Source organism: Cyprinodon tularosa, unplaced genomic scaffold, assembly GCF_016077235.1.
Source record: "Cyprinodon tularosa strain WSP-4 unplaced genomic scaffold, ASM1607723v1 ctg63, whole genome shotgun sequence".
In the NCBI taxonomy this organism is placed as follows: domain Eukaryota; kingdom Metazoa; phylum Chordata; class Actinopteri; order Cyprinodontiformes; family Cyprinodontidae; genus Cyprinodon; species Cyprinodon tularosa.
The window spans coordinates 3,133,954-3,150,252 of NW_024039374.1; the positions used below are offsets into that span (position 1 = coordinate 3,133,954).

At 36.4% G+C, this 16,299-nt stretch overlaps 1 protein-coding gene across 2 annotated transcripts; it reads left to right on the forward strand.

Moving 5' to 3' along the window:
* On the forward strand, positions 1-16,131 carry c7a (complement component 7a). 2 transcript variants are annotated; one of them, XM_038308128.1, is made up of 18 exons: positions 1-140; positions 269-330; positions 460-538; positions 628-769; positions 855-999; positions 1,651-1,789; positions 2,987-3,130; positions 3,259-3,502; positions 4,669-4,782; positions 4,876-5,042; positions 5,126-5,354; positions 5,454-5,628; positions 9,345-9,432; positions 13,374-13,506; positions 13,593-13,778; positions 14,198-14,297; positions 14,387-14,571; positions 14,668-16,131. In XM_038308128.1, exons 1-18 carry the CDS (start codon positions 135-137, stop codon positions 14,850-14,852), a joined length of 2,523 nt encoding a protein of 840 aa, XP_038164056.1. In that variant the 5' UTR covers positions 1-134; the 3' UTR covers positions 14,853-16,131. The 2 variants fall into 2 exon arrangements, with proteins under 2 accessions (XP_038164056.1, XP_038164057.1); XM_038308129.1 differs by having other exon boundaries at positions 14,201-14,297.
* Positions 16,132-16,299: the final 168 nt, after the last annotated feature.

Consider the following 16,299-nt stretch of genomic DNA (forward strand, 5'->3'; position numbering starts at 1 on the left):
GCTGTTAATACCACCCCCACACACTTTTTCTCATGAGTTCCTCGGAGTCTTCTCAGCAGTTACACTCCCCTTAATATAATTACACAGTGTGAAAGCCTGCACACGTCCCTCCTTTTTGCTTTGCTTCGAACACCATGAAGGCAAGTACATTTTGTTCTTGGTAGCAGAGAAACTTTTAAAAGATAAACTGCAAAACTACAAGCGCAGTTGTTGAGCATATACATATGGTGTTAACAGAAATGTGTTTTTGCTTTTTTCCTCTCGTTAGAATATTATGCAACTCTGTGCAACAGTTTTGCTGCTGTTCTTCAGCCTGTTCTTGGCCAGAGTGTAAGTTTTTTTTCCATTGCTGTTTCACAATAGACCCATTGTATTATACAAACAGAAATGTGAGATGTTATAGCTTTTTTACTTACATTTATTGTTTTTGGATTATTATATTATAATTGCATTTTTAAGGTTTTGTGTCCAGAGAGTTCATTGCGAGTGGGGGCCTTATGGAAGCTGGTCAGTTTGTGACCCTTGCACCAAATTACAGGTATGAAGAAGTTTTTAATGCTTCTGCCATTTTGCGTTGTCATCTGAAAAGTGTTGTAACTCATAAACTTTTTGACATTGTCTTTACAGACAAGAAGTCGAGCCATGTCTGTCTATGCTCAGTACAATGGAAACCCTTGCGATGGAGGCCGTAGTGAGAGCAGGTCCTGTGAAACTGCACAAGCCTGCCCACTGGACGATGGATGTGGAGACAGATTCCGTTGTAGATCAGGTTACAAACAATTTCTTAGAAAAGTCAAACGACACAAAAAAAATGCAATATCCTCTAATCTTCTGGTTTTAACTTTGACCTGCAGGGAAGTGTGTTAGCAAGTCCCTTTTGTGTAATGGTGATCAGGACTGTGAGGGAGATGGACTAGATGAGCATGACTGTGCTCCTACAAAGTACATCACGTGTGTACATACAGTTCCTCCACCTCAAGTAGAGCTACTTGGAATAGGGTGAGTGAAAAAACCTGTCATAGATCTTTATAGATTAAACTATCAAAAACTGCATGACGACTTGGTAAAACATTCACATCCCTTGCACCTTTTGACTTTTTTGTCACATTTCAACCCATAAATCAGTGTATTTTTGCTCCGTCGTATTCAAGGCTCCTCACGTGTGTTTTTCCTGATGTCTCCTAGATTTTGGTTTTCAGTATTTTTGATTTTTGGATTTTTGCTTCAGTTGCCTTAGGATACTTATTAAATCTGCAAACTCATCTCTGCCTCTCTCTTCATTTGGGCCCTCAAAACATCCACTCAACCTAAAAGCATAAGTTTGAAACAGTAGAACAAGTAGTTTTCAAAACCTCTTACCAATTACAATGTTTAATTACAGTCTAAAGAATATTTGTTAATTTAAAAAAATCAACACCACTTATTGCCTTGAGTAAATCTATCCTGTGAAAGCCTTAGTTAGCAAACAAAATGAAGATCTAAGAACACATTTGCAGACAAATCAGAGATAAAGATTTGAAGTAAACAATTTAGAAGGTGATGATTGTGACATGACAAAATGTAAACAAATGTTCAATTGCCATGAGTATTTCCTCACACTATTGTAAATAGATTTACCCAATTATTATATATATATTTTTTTATCCCCAGGTTTGATGTTGTATCTGGAAAAAGCAGAGGAAGTGTCATCAACACAAAGAGTTTTGGGGGCCAGTGTCGATCTATCTTTAGTGGTGTCCACAACACTCATTATCGGCTTCCCCTCAGCACTATTCAGTACAACTTTCTGGTTTGTAGGATAATTAGCGCATTGACGTCTGGTCTTCTTTCTTTCGCTTTTTGTATGCAACTGATTGACTTTCTGTGAGTTAAGTGTGAGATAAAGTGACACTCTATTGATTAATAATATCAATATTATTGATAATTCGATTCCTCTTTGGGAATACTTATAACACTTTATCACAGGGTTTTTTTGTCTCCAAATTTAATTTTTTTGACCTTAAAGCCATCAATATGATATGACCTCACATAACCAGAGGACAACCATACAAATAGAAAGAAAAAGAGTGAAAAAGTTGAGGATTTGTAAGCATATTGAAACAGCAACAAATATTTGTTCAGCAAAGAATACAAATAAAAATTATTTTTATGTAGTCACAGAGAATTTTCTATTCAGTTTTCTTTCTGCCAATGCAACCTAGAATGAAGAAAAGCAGATGGTCGGTAATCCTAAACCACCCAAATTTATTGAGAATGATAATAAAAAAAGAGAGACTTTTATAGCTGTCGAACAGATTTCAAATTTAGCAAACACCGTTAATTTAGACATGGGCAATAAGATAAGGCAAATATAGGTAGATGATTGTAGTGTTTTTTTAGGCATTATTGTTTTTTTTTTATTTTATTTTTTTTTTTACTCTAACTTGGCCTTGTGGTGATTTGAGATGACCTAGTGTCAAAAGTCGACCAGAGGCTAAGCAATGTGAACAGAGTGGACACAATAAAGGTGAACAAATTAAACAGGTAGGTTGGTATGTAAGTGCTTTACAGTTTGTACTTAACTTGTTTATTTCATTATATAACAATTAATATATAAAACCTTAATAATGTTACAACTTAATTTTGACTAAAATCGAATGGTTCATTGTTAACAAGGTTGAAATTAACTCAAAACTTGTTCTTTTAAGTCCAAAATTTCATAACACTGCTTAAGGTTGTTTTTTTAAACTAAAAACAGCAGAGTTAGATTCCTTAGCTTTTATAGAAGTCTTTCAACGTTGAGCGAAATGAAATTCATAAATGTCCCTATTATGTTTGCTAACTGCTGGAGTAACTTAGATTACCGACTGCTGACTGCAACATAACAAGACCTATTTACAGAAAGGGACTTCTGCCACTTGAGAGATTTAAGCTGGAATGGTTCAGCTATTTATTTTGTAATATTCAGTTTAAAATACAAATAATGTAAACTCTATTATTTTTTCAGGTTAAAGTACAGAAGGACTTTAGTGATGAGATGTTTGCCAGCCAATGGCACTATGCTAAAGATGTTGTCAACAGACAGACGGTTTCAGGAACAACAACAGGATATCGCAATTATGACTTCCATGAGACACTAGACATGTCTGAAGTATGTTGGCATTTGTCATGTCATGTTTTTAACAATTTTGCTAAATCATGTTTAGACTATTTGCTTAAAAACTAAACTTATGACAGAAAAGGAATTTCCTTTAAATAACACGTGTTCTTTCTTTATAGACCAAAAGACTTGTGGTGTTACGGAATGAGATAGAGGTAGTTCAATTCCAGAGTAATTCTCCCAGATACCTCCCAATATCTGAGGAGTTCTGGATGGCTCTGGCCAAATTACCTCCTGTTTATGACTACACAGCCTACAGGAAGATTTTGGAGAGGTTTGGAACACACTACATATCTGAGGGAAGCATGGGGGGCTCCTTGACCTCTATCTTTTCAATCGACGAAGAGACTGAAAAGCATATCAGTAAGAGTTTTTAAATCATAGTGTTTTATAAACATGACATTTTTCTTGGATGAATGCTAACAGTAATATAATTACATTTTGGTTTGCAGGTGATTTTGTGGCATGGAAATTAGTTTACAAGATTAAGGATTTTTATTAACTTCAGAACATACCTAATCAAATTTCATCTGATGACTTCTCAAAGCACATTGAAATTAAACTGTTTGTAAAAGAAAAGAAAAACAAAAGAACTACTTTTCTGAATTGATTTCTCATCATTAATAAAAGCAAAGTCTAAAAAATAGGGCGACTAAGAAATAATACAAGTGTAAATATATATATATATTTTTTTTTTTTTCTTGTGTCATTTACATTGAAAAAACATGACATGGTATAAAATTTGAATTATGTTACTGAAACATGATTCGGCTGTTGTACGAAAACTTTACTTTTACTCGGTCAAGCCCTAATGTTGAAGTTGCCAAAAGCAGAAATAAAAGGTGATTTGAAGCTAATATCACTTAAGTGTCGAATAACTAAACATTTATGTATTGAGCAGGCAAACAGAATATGCAAATTACAAAATAAATCTATTAACATCCTATTTGTTCAGATTGTCTGCAGTCGTACTCCCTGCTCTATGTCATAGAGCCAGGCTGATTAAGGGTACTTTCTCTCTGCTACTCTAGGTCCCTCCTTCTTCCTACTTGGTCGAGGACTGTGTTTAAAGAGATTTGTTAATAGTTCTTTCAAAAGCATACGGGAAAGTCAGGCATTATTTTAGAGACAATGATCTGGCTTACAATAATGCTCTAATCTACTGTGTTAGGCTGAGATCAGGACTTTGCATTCCCATCACGGACTTCCACATCAAACTCACATTTGTATTTTTGTTTTTGACACCATTTTTTACACTGTTGTTTAAACTTTTTGGAACATGTAGATGATCCTTAAACTGCTTATTACAAAATGTATATACACATGACATTAAACATGATTTAAACAAGTTTTTTTCTGCTGCTTTTCAAGTGCTACATTTTTGAACAATTTGTGAGTTTGTTATCCATCATGAACAGTTTGAGGAACTTTGGCAGAAAAACTAAACAAAAAAATGAAATTGTCATGAGGAAAAAGTTATGGGCGGTTGACATTTTTACATCAGTCTTTCTTTTTCATCTGTTTCAAAGCAAGTATGAGTTTTCAGAATCGTGAATGTGAAAAGAAAAAACGCTGGATTCTGTTCTTCCCAATTACAAGAGTAGATTGTTCGTCAAGTGACGGTTCAAAAACAACGAGAAATGGTATGACTTATTTTCATTTTCCATCTCATAAATAAATCCCACATTTTAGAGAACATTAATTTTCTCTCATTCATACAAATGTTTTACAAACAGAAAACAGAACTCCTAACAACGATGTAAAAGTTAAGGTGATGGGAGGTGGTCCAGCGCATATTGCAGCTTTGGAGAACATGCAGCTTGGTGATTTAGACAGGAACTGGGAAATGTACTCAAATTGGGCTGACTCTATTAGGTCATTCCCTGTCATCATAAAGCAGAAGGTGATGATTAAACTTTTATGTGATATTTTAAAAATGAAATGCTCTCTTTTTTAATTGATCATCTAACCATTTTGTTATGATAGCTTCAACCTATTTCAGAATTGGTCAAGGAAGTTCAGTGCAGTGGGGTGAAGAGGCTTTATCTACGTAAAGCTATAGAACAATATCAGCATGAAAGCCATCCCTGCCACTGCCAACCGTGCAGGAACAATGGACTGGCGGTCTTGGATGGGGACAAATGCAAATGCATTTGCAAAGCTGGCACGTCTGGGCTGGCTTGTGAGGTTGGAGTTGAGGCAGATAACCAACAGGGTAGGTTTTTGATAAGAGTAAAGATATTTTACATTTTCAAAGGTTGCTATAAAATTGAATACATTATTTTATTTCTCCCTTACATGAACCTAAATAAAGGTGTGATCCATGGTAGTTGGTCCTGTTGGTCTGCCTGGTCCTTGTGTTCTGGGGGTCGGATTTCACGACGTCGAACTTGCACTAACCCCTACCCACAGAATGGCGGGCATCACTGTATTGGAGAATCAAGTGAAACTTCCCGCTGTGAAGATCAAGAGGAGCTTCAATACTTAAGGTAATAGCAAACACTGGGTCTGTTATTGTTCTATATTCTTGCTCTATCTACAGTAGTTCATTAGCCAATCTAAACCAGATAGGACCGATTGCAGTGGAAGTGGGCTCATAATCCAACAGTCCATTTGTTTTGGAAACCACAACAGCAGCTGCAATAGAACAATGGCTTGATGATGATTTTTATTGTGTCCCGAAAGAGCTGTTTATATGGTTAAAATTTCAAGAGGTGGCTGCTGTAAGAGTTTTTATTTTTATTTTTTTTATAAAGCAGAGCCCCGAGTTGACATAAACTCAGGGGTGTTGCCTTATTTGGTTCTGGCCTATACTTTTGTCACGCCCTGAAATTTACATACATATCAGCCCACTGGTTCAACGGCCCAAGAACATGAATAGAGGCCGCAAAGATGTAAGACACTAGTTTAGCCTACAGTTGGATTTACTTCTACAAGAATTACAAAGCTGGCAGTTTCTCTATTGAAAATGAGCCAAGGCCACGGGCGTAAATGCAGTGTTCCAGGCTGGAAGGGAAAAGGGGACATATTTCACAGTCTTCCCAAGGATCCGAAGACTCGACAGGCATGGATTTTTTCTGTCTATCAGAAGATACCTGCAAAGTATCCAGTTTTACGAAAGATGGCTTTCAAAATCTTGGACAGTTCAAAGTAGGATTTGCTAAACTTCTTTTACTGAAACAAGGGACTGTTCTGACCGTAAGGCCAACACACCCACAAGCTGTAAGTATTACACTAAGCTGTTGATAGCAATGCTAGCATATCTAGCTAGGGTGACCAGATTTGGGTTTCTGAAAAGGAGGACACAAGGGTTATGAAGTGTCGACTGCTGGGCCGCTGACTGGACCAGACCTCAGCAGAGAGCCAAGAGCCGCCCGACCTCAACCAGAGGAGGGGGGCTGAGGGCCGCTAAGGTAGACGGGTGGAAGCACGGGGCCGCCACTGTCCAGGCTACCGTCACCAGGTCGGGTTTGGTTGCTTCTTCCCCCGCTGGCCTCCTACCCTCGTCCACCGGGGTTCCAGGACCAGCCCCAAAAGTAGAAAAGTAGGACCTGTACAGGAAAAGAAGGACGGCTGGTCACCCTACCATATCAACAATTTCAATGTTTTAGAGAGTGAGTGCTCATTGCTATGATGTGTCCTTGCTTAGCAGCTTGACTCTTTGTAAACCAAACAATCAGCGCACAGCTCATCTAAATATTCATGAACATTCTAGGGCTTTCATTGTAGGGCTTTAAACCAGGCTTGCATTTGGGTGCAGAGAACAGCAAATATGGCATTTTCAGCCCAACTAATGTTATACACCCTATTCAGAGACCTTAAGGACCAGCACCAAATACTCTATATAACCATTCTATTACCCCTTTAACATTGGGCTCTACCTGTTTTTTCAGACTGAAATGCCATGTACATGATTTAAATAATTCTTGATAGCCAGAGTAATAGTACATTTCTTTGTATTCATTTATCCCAGTATGTTGTTTCCACATTTATTAACTCATAGTGTGTGTTTAGTTTCTGAGTTTACTCCCAAATGATGTTTTCTGTGTATTTTGGATTATTCCCTTTAGTCAGTATTTTTAAGTCTTTTTCCCATGTTAAGTGGATTCTGAGAGCTCCCTGGGGTTTTAATCATTCGATATTGTCATGACTCAGAACAGAAGGACCCTGTATTCAAGGCAAGACAGACAGTGGCATAATTCAAAAGTGTTTATCAAAACAATAATTGTTTAATCGGAGTAGCAGCTGCTAGGGCATCTATCACAGGAAATTGCAGAAAGAAACACAGGTTATTGACTACATGAATATAACAGAGGATGATATGAACACGTGAGTCACTAACTGGTTTAACAGTTCACCCCGTGTCCTGAGAACAACAACATGCGGTGGACTCCACCTAGAGTGTCCCAGATGCTGCAGCCCTGGAGAATGGAGAACAAGCAAAAGTCCAAATCAAGGTCAGGCAAACGGATCAGAACTGGAAGGCTAAGAGGACCAGGAGTCCAAAGCCAGGTCAGGCAAATGGGTCAGAACAAGAACAGGCTGGTTCGGGGGTCCAAGTTTCCAAAGACAGTTCATACAAACTGTTCAGAAGGGAACATGAAAGCCCAGATGTCCAGGAATCAAAGCCAGGTCAGGCAAACGGATCGGAACAGGAACAGGCTGGTTCAGAGGTCCAGGAGTCCAAAAACAGTTCCGGCAAAAGTAAGCGTGTGTAGGACCTGTTCATACATCTTGACAAAATGAGAATCATTTGATTAATTAACAATGAAAATTGTGAAAATTGCCTTAAGTATGCTAATTCCAAAGTTATTAGTTTTTGCTGTTTTCTCCTTTTAGTAGTTAGTGTTTTCAAGTAACATTATTAGACAGAAACATTTCTGTAACAGGGAATTGTTAATGTTAATTTAAACAAAATGTATTCAAACTGTGGATGTCTTTGTGGAATTCTTATGGTTTGGTAATTGATTACTGATTACCAAAAGCGATCGTAAATTAAAATGGTTTTAAGTGTCAACCATAAGTGTCAACCATGTTTACAACTGTTTTAAATAACCACATTTTCTAGTAAATTAGGTTGATAATTCTTAATTGATAATCTGATATGTCAACTATATTCATTAATGCTTAAATTGAATTATATACATTAATGCTGTTAATAACAAAATTCTAAAAGATATATTTGTTATTAATTAACTTTCATCAAAATAATACACTATTCTAATAAAAGCAGAACCTCAGGCCTACCCCAAACTTCCCCTGCATCAGTAAGCATATTGAAAAATCTGTGTCCAGTCTGGCTTCTGAGCTCAACACAGTACTGGACTGACCTTGTCAAGGGCATCTGCAATGCACAGTGGTGAAGTCCTCGTGGTGGTCAAGGAAATTACCTTGAACACCACGTTTGGTCTTATGCACCCTAACCAGATCTTGATAAACAACAATATAAGTTACTATAACTTGGGTAGAGCAGTGATGCAAGGGCTAAGCGAGCAACCATGTATATAGGCTGTCCCAGGTTTGAGTCCTGGTCTGGTGACCTTTTCCTCCTGTCTTCCCCCTCCGTTTTTCCCATTTCCTATCTGTCTAATTAAAAAAAATAAATAACAATGACCACTAGTGCTAAATCATGGCCAGTAGTGCCTAAAACTGATCTTAATATACCTTTGCAGAGAACACACAGCTATCACTTTCAATGTCAGTGGTTGAATATGAACCCATTCAAATGCTGGGTATATGCTGAGAAGACGCCACCGTTCTCTTCAACTGACTGTAGCATAAGAGTAGCATAAGTCTTTGGACCATGTTAAAAAAGATTTTATATATATATCTATATATATCTATATATATATATATATATATATATATATATATATATATATATATATATATATATATATATATATATATATATATATATATATATATATATATATATATATATATATATATATATATATATATCATCCTCTTATTGTGTCACTTTTGTTACCTTTATCTGTGTTGCCTCTATGCCAATGCAATGTATGTTTCTATCTCTTTTTTTTTTTTTCCATTTAAAGCACTTTAAATATTCTTGCCGGGGGAAAGGGGCTATATAAATAAACTTGCCCTGCCTTACTTCAAAACTGCACTATAATTATACCACATTGACAATGTGACTTTGACAAACCATTATACAGATTTCTCTTTAACATTTCCACAGAGCCATGGAGCCTCAGTGCTTTGATAGAACCCTCCCAGCCCTCCAGAAATGCGCGACTCCACCCAGTCTAAGGAACGGCTATATCCTGGTAAAGATGATTCTGATCTCATAATTACTGTACAATGTGGCTTAAAGAAATAATGAAAAAAAGAAACCCATAGTACTATTTTGGTTAGTTTTACTTTCCCTTCATGTCTCATATTGACCCTACTCCCTAACCTGCAAAGTCAGAATCCAATTTCACCAATTCCTTACACAATCTTAAACATTCTTCCTATATAGAAGTCCAGGAAAATATCAGAAAATTATTCTGTGTTACAATTCACTCACCACTCACTCTATAGGTTCAAGTTTCTCTTAATTTCCATATTTCAAATGGATATTTCTGTACACACCAGAGTGTCTTTAGGAGAACCTCAAAATGTTTCATCATAATTTTTTAAAATCCATCTTGTCTCTTTATCTTCTGCTTTATTGTTGTTCTGTTTTATTTTTGCCTTCAACTTAATTCTTTACTTTGAATTCTACAACATCTTTGCTTTGTACAAATCTTTGTGAAATTTAGTGATGTCATTTAGTACTGTGAGTTTTATCAGATAAATACAATTCGCACTGACTCCACCTTGTCCTTGTCCACTCTCAGCAGTGTAAGACGGCTGTTAATCAACAGCTGTGGATGATTTTGGAGGGAGAGATTCATAAAATCAGAAATAGACCATAAATAAACATTTAACTGGGAATATAGTTATGGTCAGTGCTTTAGATGGGAAGAAATCAGCACTGGTACTACCTTTGACACCTTTCAAATAATATTTTACAAAACCATGATATGATCATTCGAAAAAATTTGACAGTGGTATTGGTGACAATGCCTTGCAATTAGGGCTGTCAAAGTTAACATGTAAATTGGGTGCAGTGGGGATACAGGGGTTAGTAGCACAATCCATGTGCAGAGCCTTTAGTCAGATTAGGGTTAAACTTGAAGCCCACTGATGTTAGAGCTGAACCAACATGGCAGGGCATTATGTTCTACTTACCTTTATAAATGTTTTAGATGCAGTTCATCAATAATTATATATATATTATTGAATATATATATATATTAATGAATTATCTGTTAATCATTATTAAAAGTCTCTTTACCAATTCTTAATAATGGTTGTTGCTACCAATGCTTTATTTACCTTCTTTGATTTGTATTGTTAATTGGTTTGAACAATTTAAACACATTCCAATTATTCTAAATTAAAAGCTTATTTGACAGCAGTTTCTAAGAATGAAGCCATTAAAAATACAGTAATAAATATCTTCTTCTGTACTATACATCCTCTTCCTGCTTTAATCTCTGACATCTTATTCATTCTGGGTTACACTATTTGAAGGAGTGTTCATAAGAATAACATGGCACCATCATGCACATGACAAAATCGCTTTGATATTAAAGCATTTGTAAGAATAATAATGATATGTTTGCAACTATTTCTGTGTTCAACTTCATTTGAGGTAAGGTGAAATGTTATTGAAACAGTTAAAATGGTCTTATGTCACGTTTTGGTTGATGTTTAGAGGACCCAAATGTAGAGGCGGAGAGGCTGAGGTGATTTCTTGTAGTTTAATTGGTGAAAAAAGTTAACAAAGGCAGGAATCCAAAATACAACTTAAAATGTAAAACAAACCAGAACCATGCAGACTTCAGGGGAAAACAATCACCAACAGCAACGGGGAAACAGCAGAACCAGTGACGACGGAGGCAGCAACAACAGGCAACAACAGAGGAATCAACAAGGAGTGACAGAAAAGGGAGAGTATTTATCTGGACTGAAACAAAAGCAGGGCTAACGAGCAGATAAGGAGCAGGTGTGAGAGGAGGCAATGAGGAAGGTTCGCCTTTGGCATGTGGATGGTCGTTTGGTGCATGGCGCGTGTTTTGAAGCTGCTTATGGAGAAATGTCTTGGGCCGTGAGTAGTGAGGAAACAGGAAGCGATTCTTGTGGGATGGAAGAGGGAAATAGTGACAATGAAGGTTGGAAGATAGCAACATCAAAAAATGAGAAAAAGCGGAAAAAACAGAGATCAGTTCAAGGGGAATCTAGTTCAGAACAATCCAGTGATGATCATTCCATACATTCCACAGCACAACAAAATGAATTCAAAGTCATATTCAAAGTCGTTAATCAGGCAGACTCTTTTACAAATTGGAATCCGGTTCACTTAACAAAAACCATCAATAAACTTGTCGGAGAAGTCAGAGGTGCCAGAATTCTGTACAGTGGAGACCTGCTAATTAACTGCAGAGACAGCGCCCAGCAAGGCAAAGCAATACGGATCAACAAAATTGACGGGATAAGAGTTCAGTGCAGCCTAATGGAGAACAAAAAGATCAGCAGGGGAGTCATTGGAGGAGTTCCTCTAAAAATTTCTGAAAAAGAGATTCTGGAAAACATAAGCGGTGCAAAAGTAAAAGAAGTAAAACGGTTAAAAACAACAAGAAACGGAGAAAGATCTGACAGTTTATCAGTGCTAATTAAATTTGAGGAAGAGCAATTACCAAGCAAAGTATTCATCGGTTACATAAGCTATAATGTCAAAATCTACAATCCTCCACCATTGAGATGTTTCAAATGCCAAAAATTCGGTCACATTGCAGCAGTTTGTAAAGGGAAACAGAGGTGTGGAAGGTGTGCAGGAGAACATGAGTACGGAAAATGTGGAAAAGAAGCTAAAATAAAATGCTGTAATTGTGGTGGAGAACATACTGCTGCCTATCGCGGCTGTGAAGCAAGCAAAAGGTCTGAGGAAATTAAAAAAATGAAATTTGAGCTCGGAATAACCTACGCTGAAGCTGCAAAAAGGATCCCATCTCAGTCAGAAAAACCCAAACCTACAGTTCAACACACGGCAAATTCCAAACCTCTAGAGAATCAAAAAATTGATGAAGACTCACTTATTGTTAAAAAGACAAATTTTGTTCTTTTCATGGTAGAAGTAATTAATTGTACTGCACAGACAACAAAAAAAAACGGAAAAAATCAAAATAATAGTGAAGGCTGCAGAAAAATATCTGGACATTAAAGATTTGAACTGGGAGATGGTTGGAAGTATGATGGGAGGACCGATGGGACCATCAGAAACTGGCAGAGTTAAGATGACCTAGAGTAAATTAAAAATTATATGGGCAAATGTGATTTAGTATTATGTTGGTTTAAGTTACACAGGTTTTTTTTTTTTTTTTTTTTTTTTTTTTTTTTTTTTTTTTTTTTTTTTTTTTTTGGGGGGGGGGGGGGGGGTGAATCGTTTTCTGTTTTCTTGCTTTACTCCATATCAGTTGGTGGCGGTAATGCACAATTCACAAGTCTGCCAACCGCCATAAAACCCCATAAGAAGAAGAAGAAGAAGGCAATGAGGAAGCCAAGGGAACAGGAACACAAACACACAAGAGGGCAACAGAGAACAACAAAGAAAACCTCAGAACCAAAATCTATCCAGAAAATACAACAAAATAGGATTTAAACCAAGAAAACTAGAAAACATGGAGCAAAGTAAAGCATAACAGAACCAAGACCATGACATCTTATGGCAGCCAATGGATACATCTAAATAACTTGATTAGTTATAAGATGAATACTCACACCTGTTACTACGTATTTATGATGGGCTATGTTTTCTTGGTTAATGTCAACTTGTTCTTTCAAAATGGGTTCTGTTCGTTTCAAGTAGTCATTAGAAAGCCATCTTTGTCTCTAGTAAGGTTGGGTTGTTGTAACAAAGAGATTTTTTAACAATTTCATCTTTGCATTAAAATAATTATCATTTACTGAATGGCACTCAATGACAAAACTTTGTAACATTTTTAAAGACATCTTCATTTTCATAACAGATTTTACAGTATGTCATATCACTCTGAAAATTATCTGTGGTAAACATGTTCAAACTCAGTATTATGGACACATAAGCAAATTGGAGCTTGTAGCTCTCTGAAGTCTGTTTTTAGGGTAAAAATAAAACTGTTTCCCAATGCATGTTGTACAGGATCCTAAGGATGACTACTATGTGGGTAACACTGTGGAATATACCTGCACTGCTGGGTTTTTTCTTTTGGGTAACAACATCCTTCATTGCATTGCTGATCAAACCTGGTCAGCAAACCCTGGACTCTGCACAGGTATCTGGATTTAGAATGGATTTGAAATACAATATCAGAGGTAATTAACCTTGGTAATAACTAACATGTTTTTTCCCCTCTTCTAGCTTTAATATGCAAACTTCCTTCATTGCCAGATGTCATAGCCTCGCCTTTACAGGAAGCTTATAATATAGGAGAAAGTGTTACCTTATCCTGTCCAGAAGGTAGTGCATTAGAAGGAGAGGCAATGGCTACTTGTGATTCCAGTTTACATTTTTCTCCAGACCCAGCTCAAACCAGGTGCATCCAAGGTAATCCTTTTATTTTATTTTATGTATTTATTAATAGATATCTGATATACTTCAAGAATATACTACAGTTTAGAGTACAGTGCAGTCCTTTTGCCAAACGTATTTACTCACCAACCTTAACTCGCATAAATCAAGTAATATCTCATTCTTAATCCATGTGGTTTAACATAACATTGGTCCATCATCTGCAGCTATTACTACTTCCTCTTTTCTATGAAGGCTTTCTGCTTGTTAAACTCCTAACAAGCTCTAGGAGAATGTTTATATGATCTTTTTGATTTTTCCTTTTGAAGTGTATTTGTGAAGTCATAGATTTTTGCTGGATAGGTGGGCTGTTAATCTTGGCAGTATAAGGCATATTTATTTTTAATGTTCTATGCAGGAAATTAAAGAAATACGTATTTTCATATATCTCACAGCACAGAAAAAACATCCTCCTACTGTTCCCACAACACAATGCAAAGAATGGGAGAGGCCAATTAGGGGAAAATGTGTCTGTAAGATGCCTTATGAGTGCAGGTACTTTTACTCTGGTAATCACCTATAAGTTAGTGTAACCTTTGCTAATTTGTTGACTTAATTGAATGTACTATGTTACCTATGTTTAGCTCCTCCCTTGAATTATGTGCCACATCACCATCAAATGGACAGTTTGCTTCCTTGACTGTATGCAAAATGCAAGCACTCAGATGTATGGGTAAAAACATTCAGATAGTAGAGGACAGCAACTGCAAGTGGCCTCAGCACAACAGATCGAGCTGCACCGAATGTCACATGTGGGAAAACTGTGATGGTAGGAAGATGGAAGGTCACAAACATTTAATTGCATTGTATAGTGTTTTTGACATTTTCATTAATTATTCCTTCTTTTCTTACTACATTCTGCCAGATCAAAGCAACCAGTGTCGTTGTAAAGACTCTGCAGACTGCTCAACTCCAGGATTAAATGTGTGTGTCCGTGTTGGGGAGGATTTAAATGTTGCTCCGCAAACCATGAGTGAGTGTGATGCTGGAATTCGAAGATGTAAAGGGGAGAAGGTGATGGTTGTCAGTATCCTGCCATGTGCATCCTAAAATATATAGAATCTACAGTGGGGATCTATTTGCGATAACTACCAGAGACCCTGAACTGACTTACTTCTGTATTTGACAAAGATCACAGAACCAAAGTAATTAAGTTTACCCTAGCTACAGCTCTCTATAGGCACTTTCCTCTTGGAATACAGCCTCCACAACTGCACCTAAGCTGTAGTAGATCAAAGGTAAAAGTCTGTCATTTTTTTAGCTTAACATTTTAGAAAAACAAAGATCAAATCTTTTGGTTTACTGCTTGTATTCAGTATTGGCAAGTACCGGTACTTTAGTGTCAGCACTTGTACTCTATTAGAAGAAATCTGGTATTGTTACTTCGCTGATCTACATTATTGCTGATATAGTAAACAGTGCTCCAGCTTCACCTTTCTTTGCATCTTATACTGATAGTATGCACACTTTGTTTAAAATATGCTGCCACAGATTTTGTTGTAAAACAAAAAGTGGTTGTGTAAGCATGACCGCCTATAGAGAGATACTATATATGTATACCATAAAAAAGGGACAATGGTATAGAAACACAATGAACAAATGTTTCTCACCATAGGAAGTTTAACAGTAGGATTTATGCCACATACTGATGTAACGCTGCACAATATGAGCTTGATTTCTTTATGATCAGAACAACATACAAATTCTTTCAGATTCCCCAACATATGTGTTTTTGCAAATACAATTAGCTAAGAATATTTTATATCTTTTCTTTAATTTTGCATTTTGTTCAATAAAATATCCAAACTACATTATTTAAAGTGTTTTTACTCATCACATATCAAAACCAAATGTTGTGTGCAAGCTAGAATAGAGTTAGAAAGTACATTCTTAGATTCTTGTTAACACAGAGCTTCAATTTTATCTTTACTCTTAATGCAACTTTGAAAGATTCAGAAAGAGAATGCAATAAATGTTCTCCTGTACCTTCTCTGAAAATTGAAGGATAACAAATGTAAGTAAGCAGCGGTGGTGTTGACTTCTGAATTGTGATTTAAACACAATATTAATCCAGTCATTTATCTGAGAAAAGTAAATAAAAAAATATACCTTAAGATGTGAATGCACATTTTAATTCTAGGATTGAGACCTGAAATGTATTTTTTGGGGCTGTCATGTGTCTACTATAACGGAAAGGGGAGAAGCTGTCACACCATGTCCATGTGTGTCAGTACTACTTGTCTCATATGTCGTTATTTGAGTTCTTTTTTCAGATAAAAGGTCACAACCTTTAAGCAGGTATTAAAAAGAGATCTCTATTAACAATGTATTCAATTGTCCTGATGTCATATTCTTATCTGAAAAAAGCAGTTGCATGTATTTGTCAGCTGTAAAATGAAAATCATCATAATCAACAAACATTGTTTGTAATTAATCCATTTAATGTGGCTCACTAAGAGAATGGAGTCCCTGAAAAAAAAAAATGTTGAAATTGTAA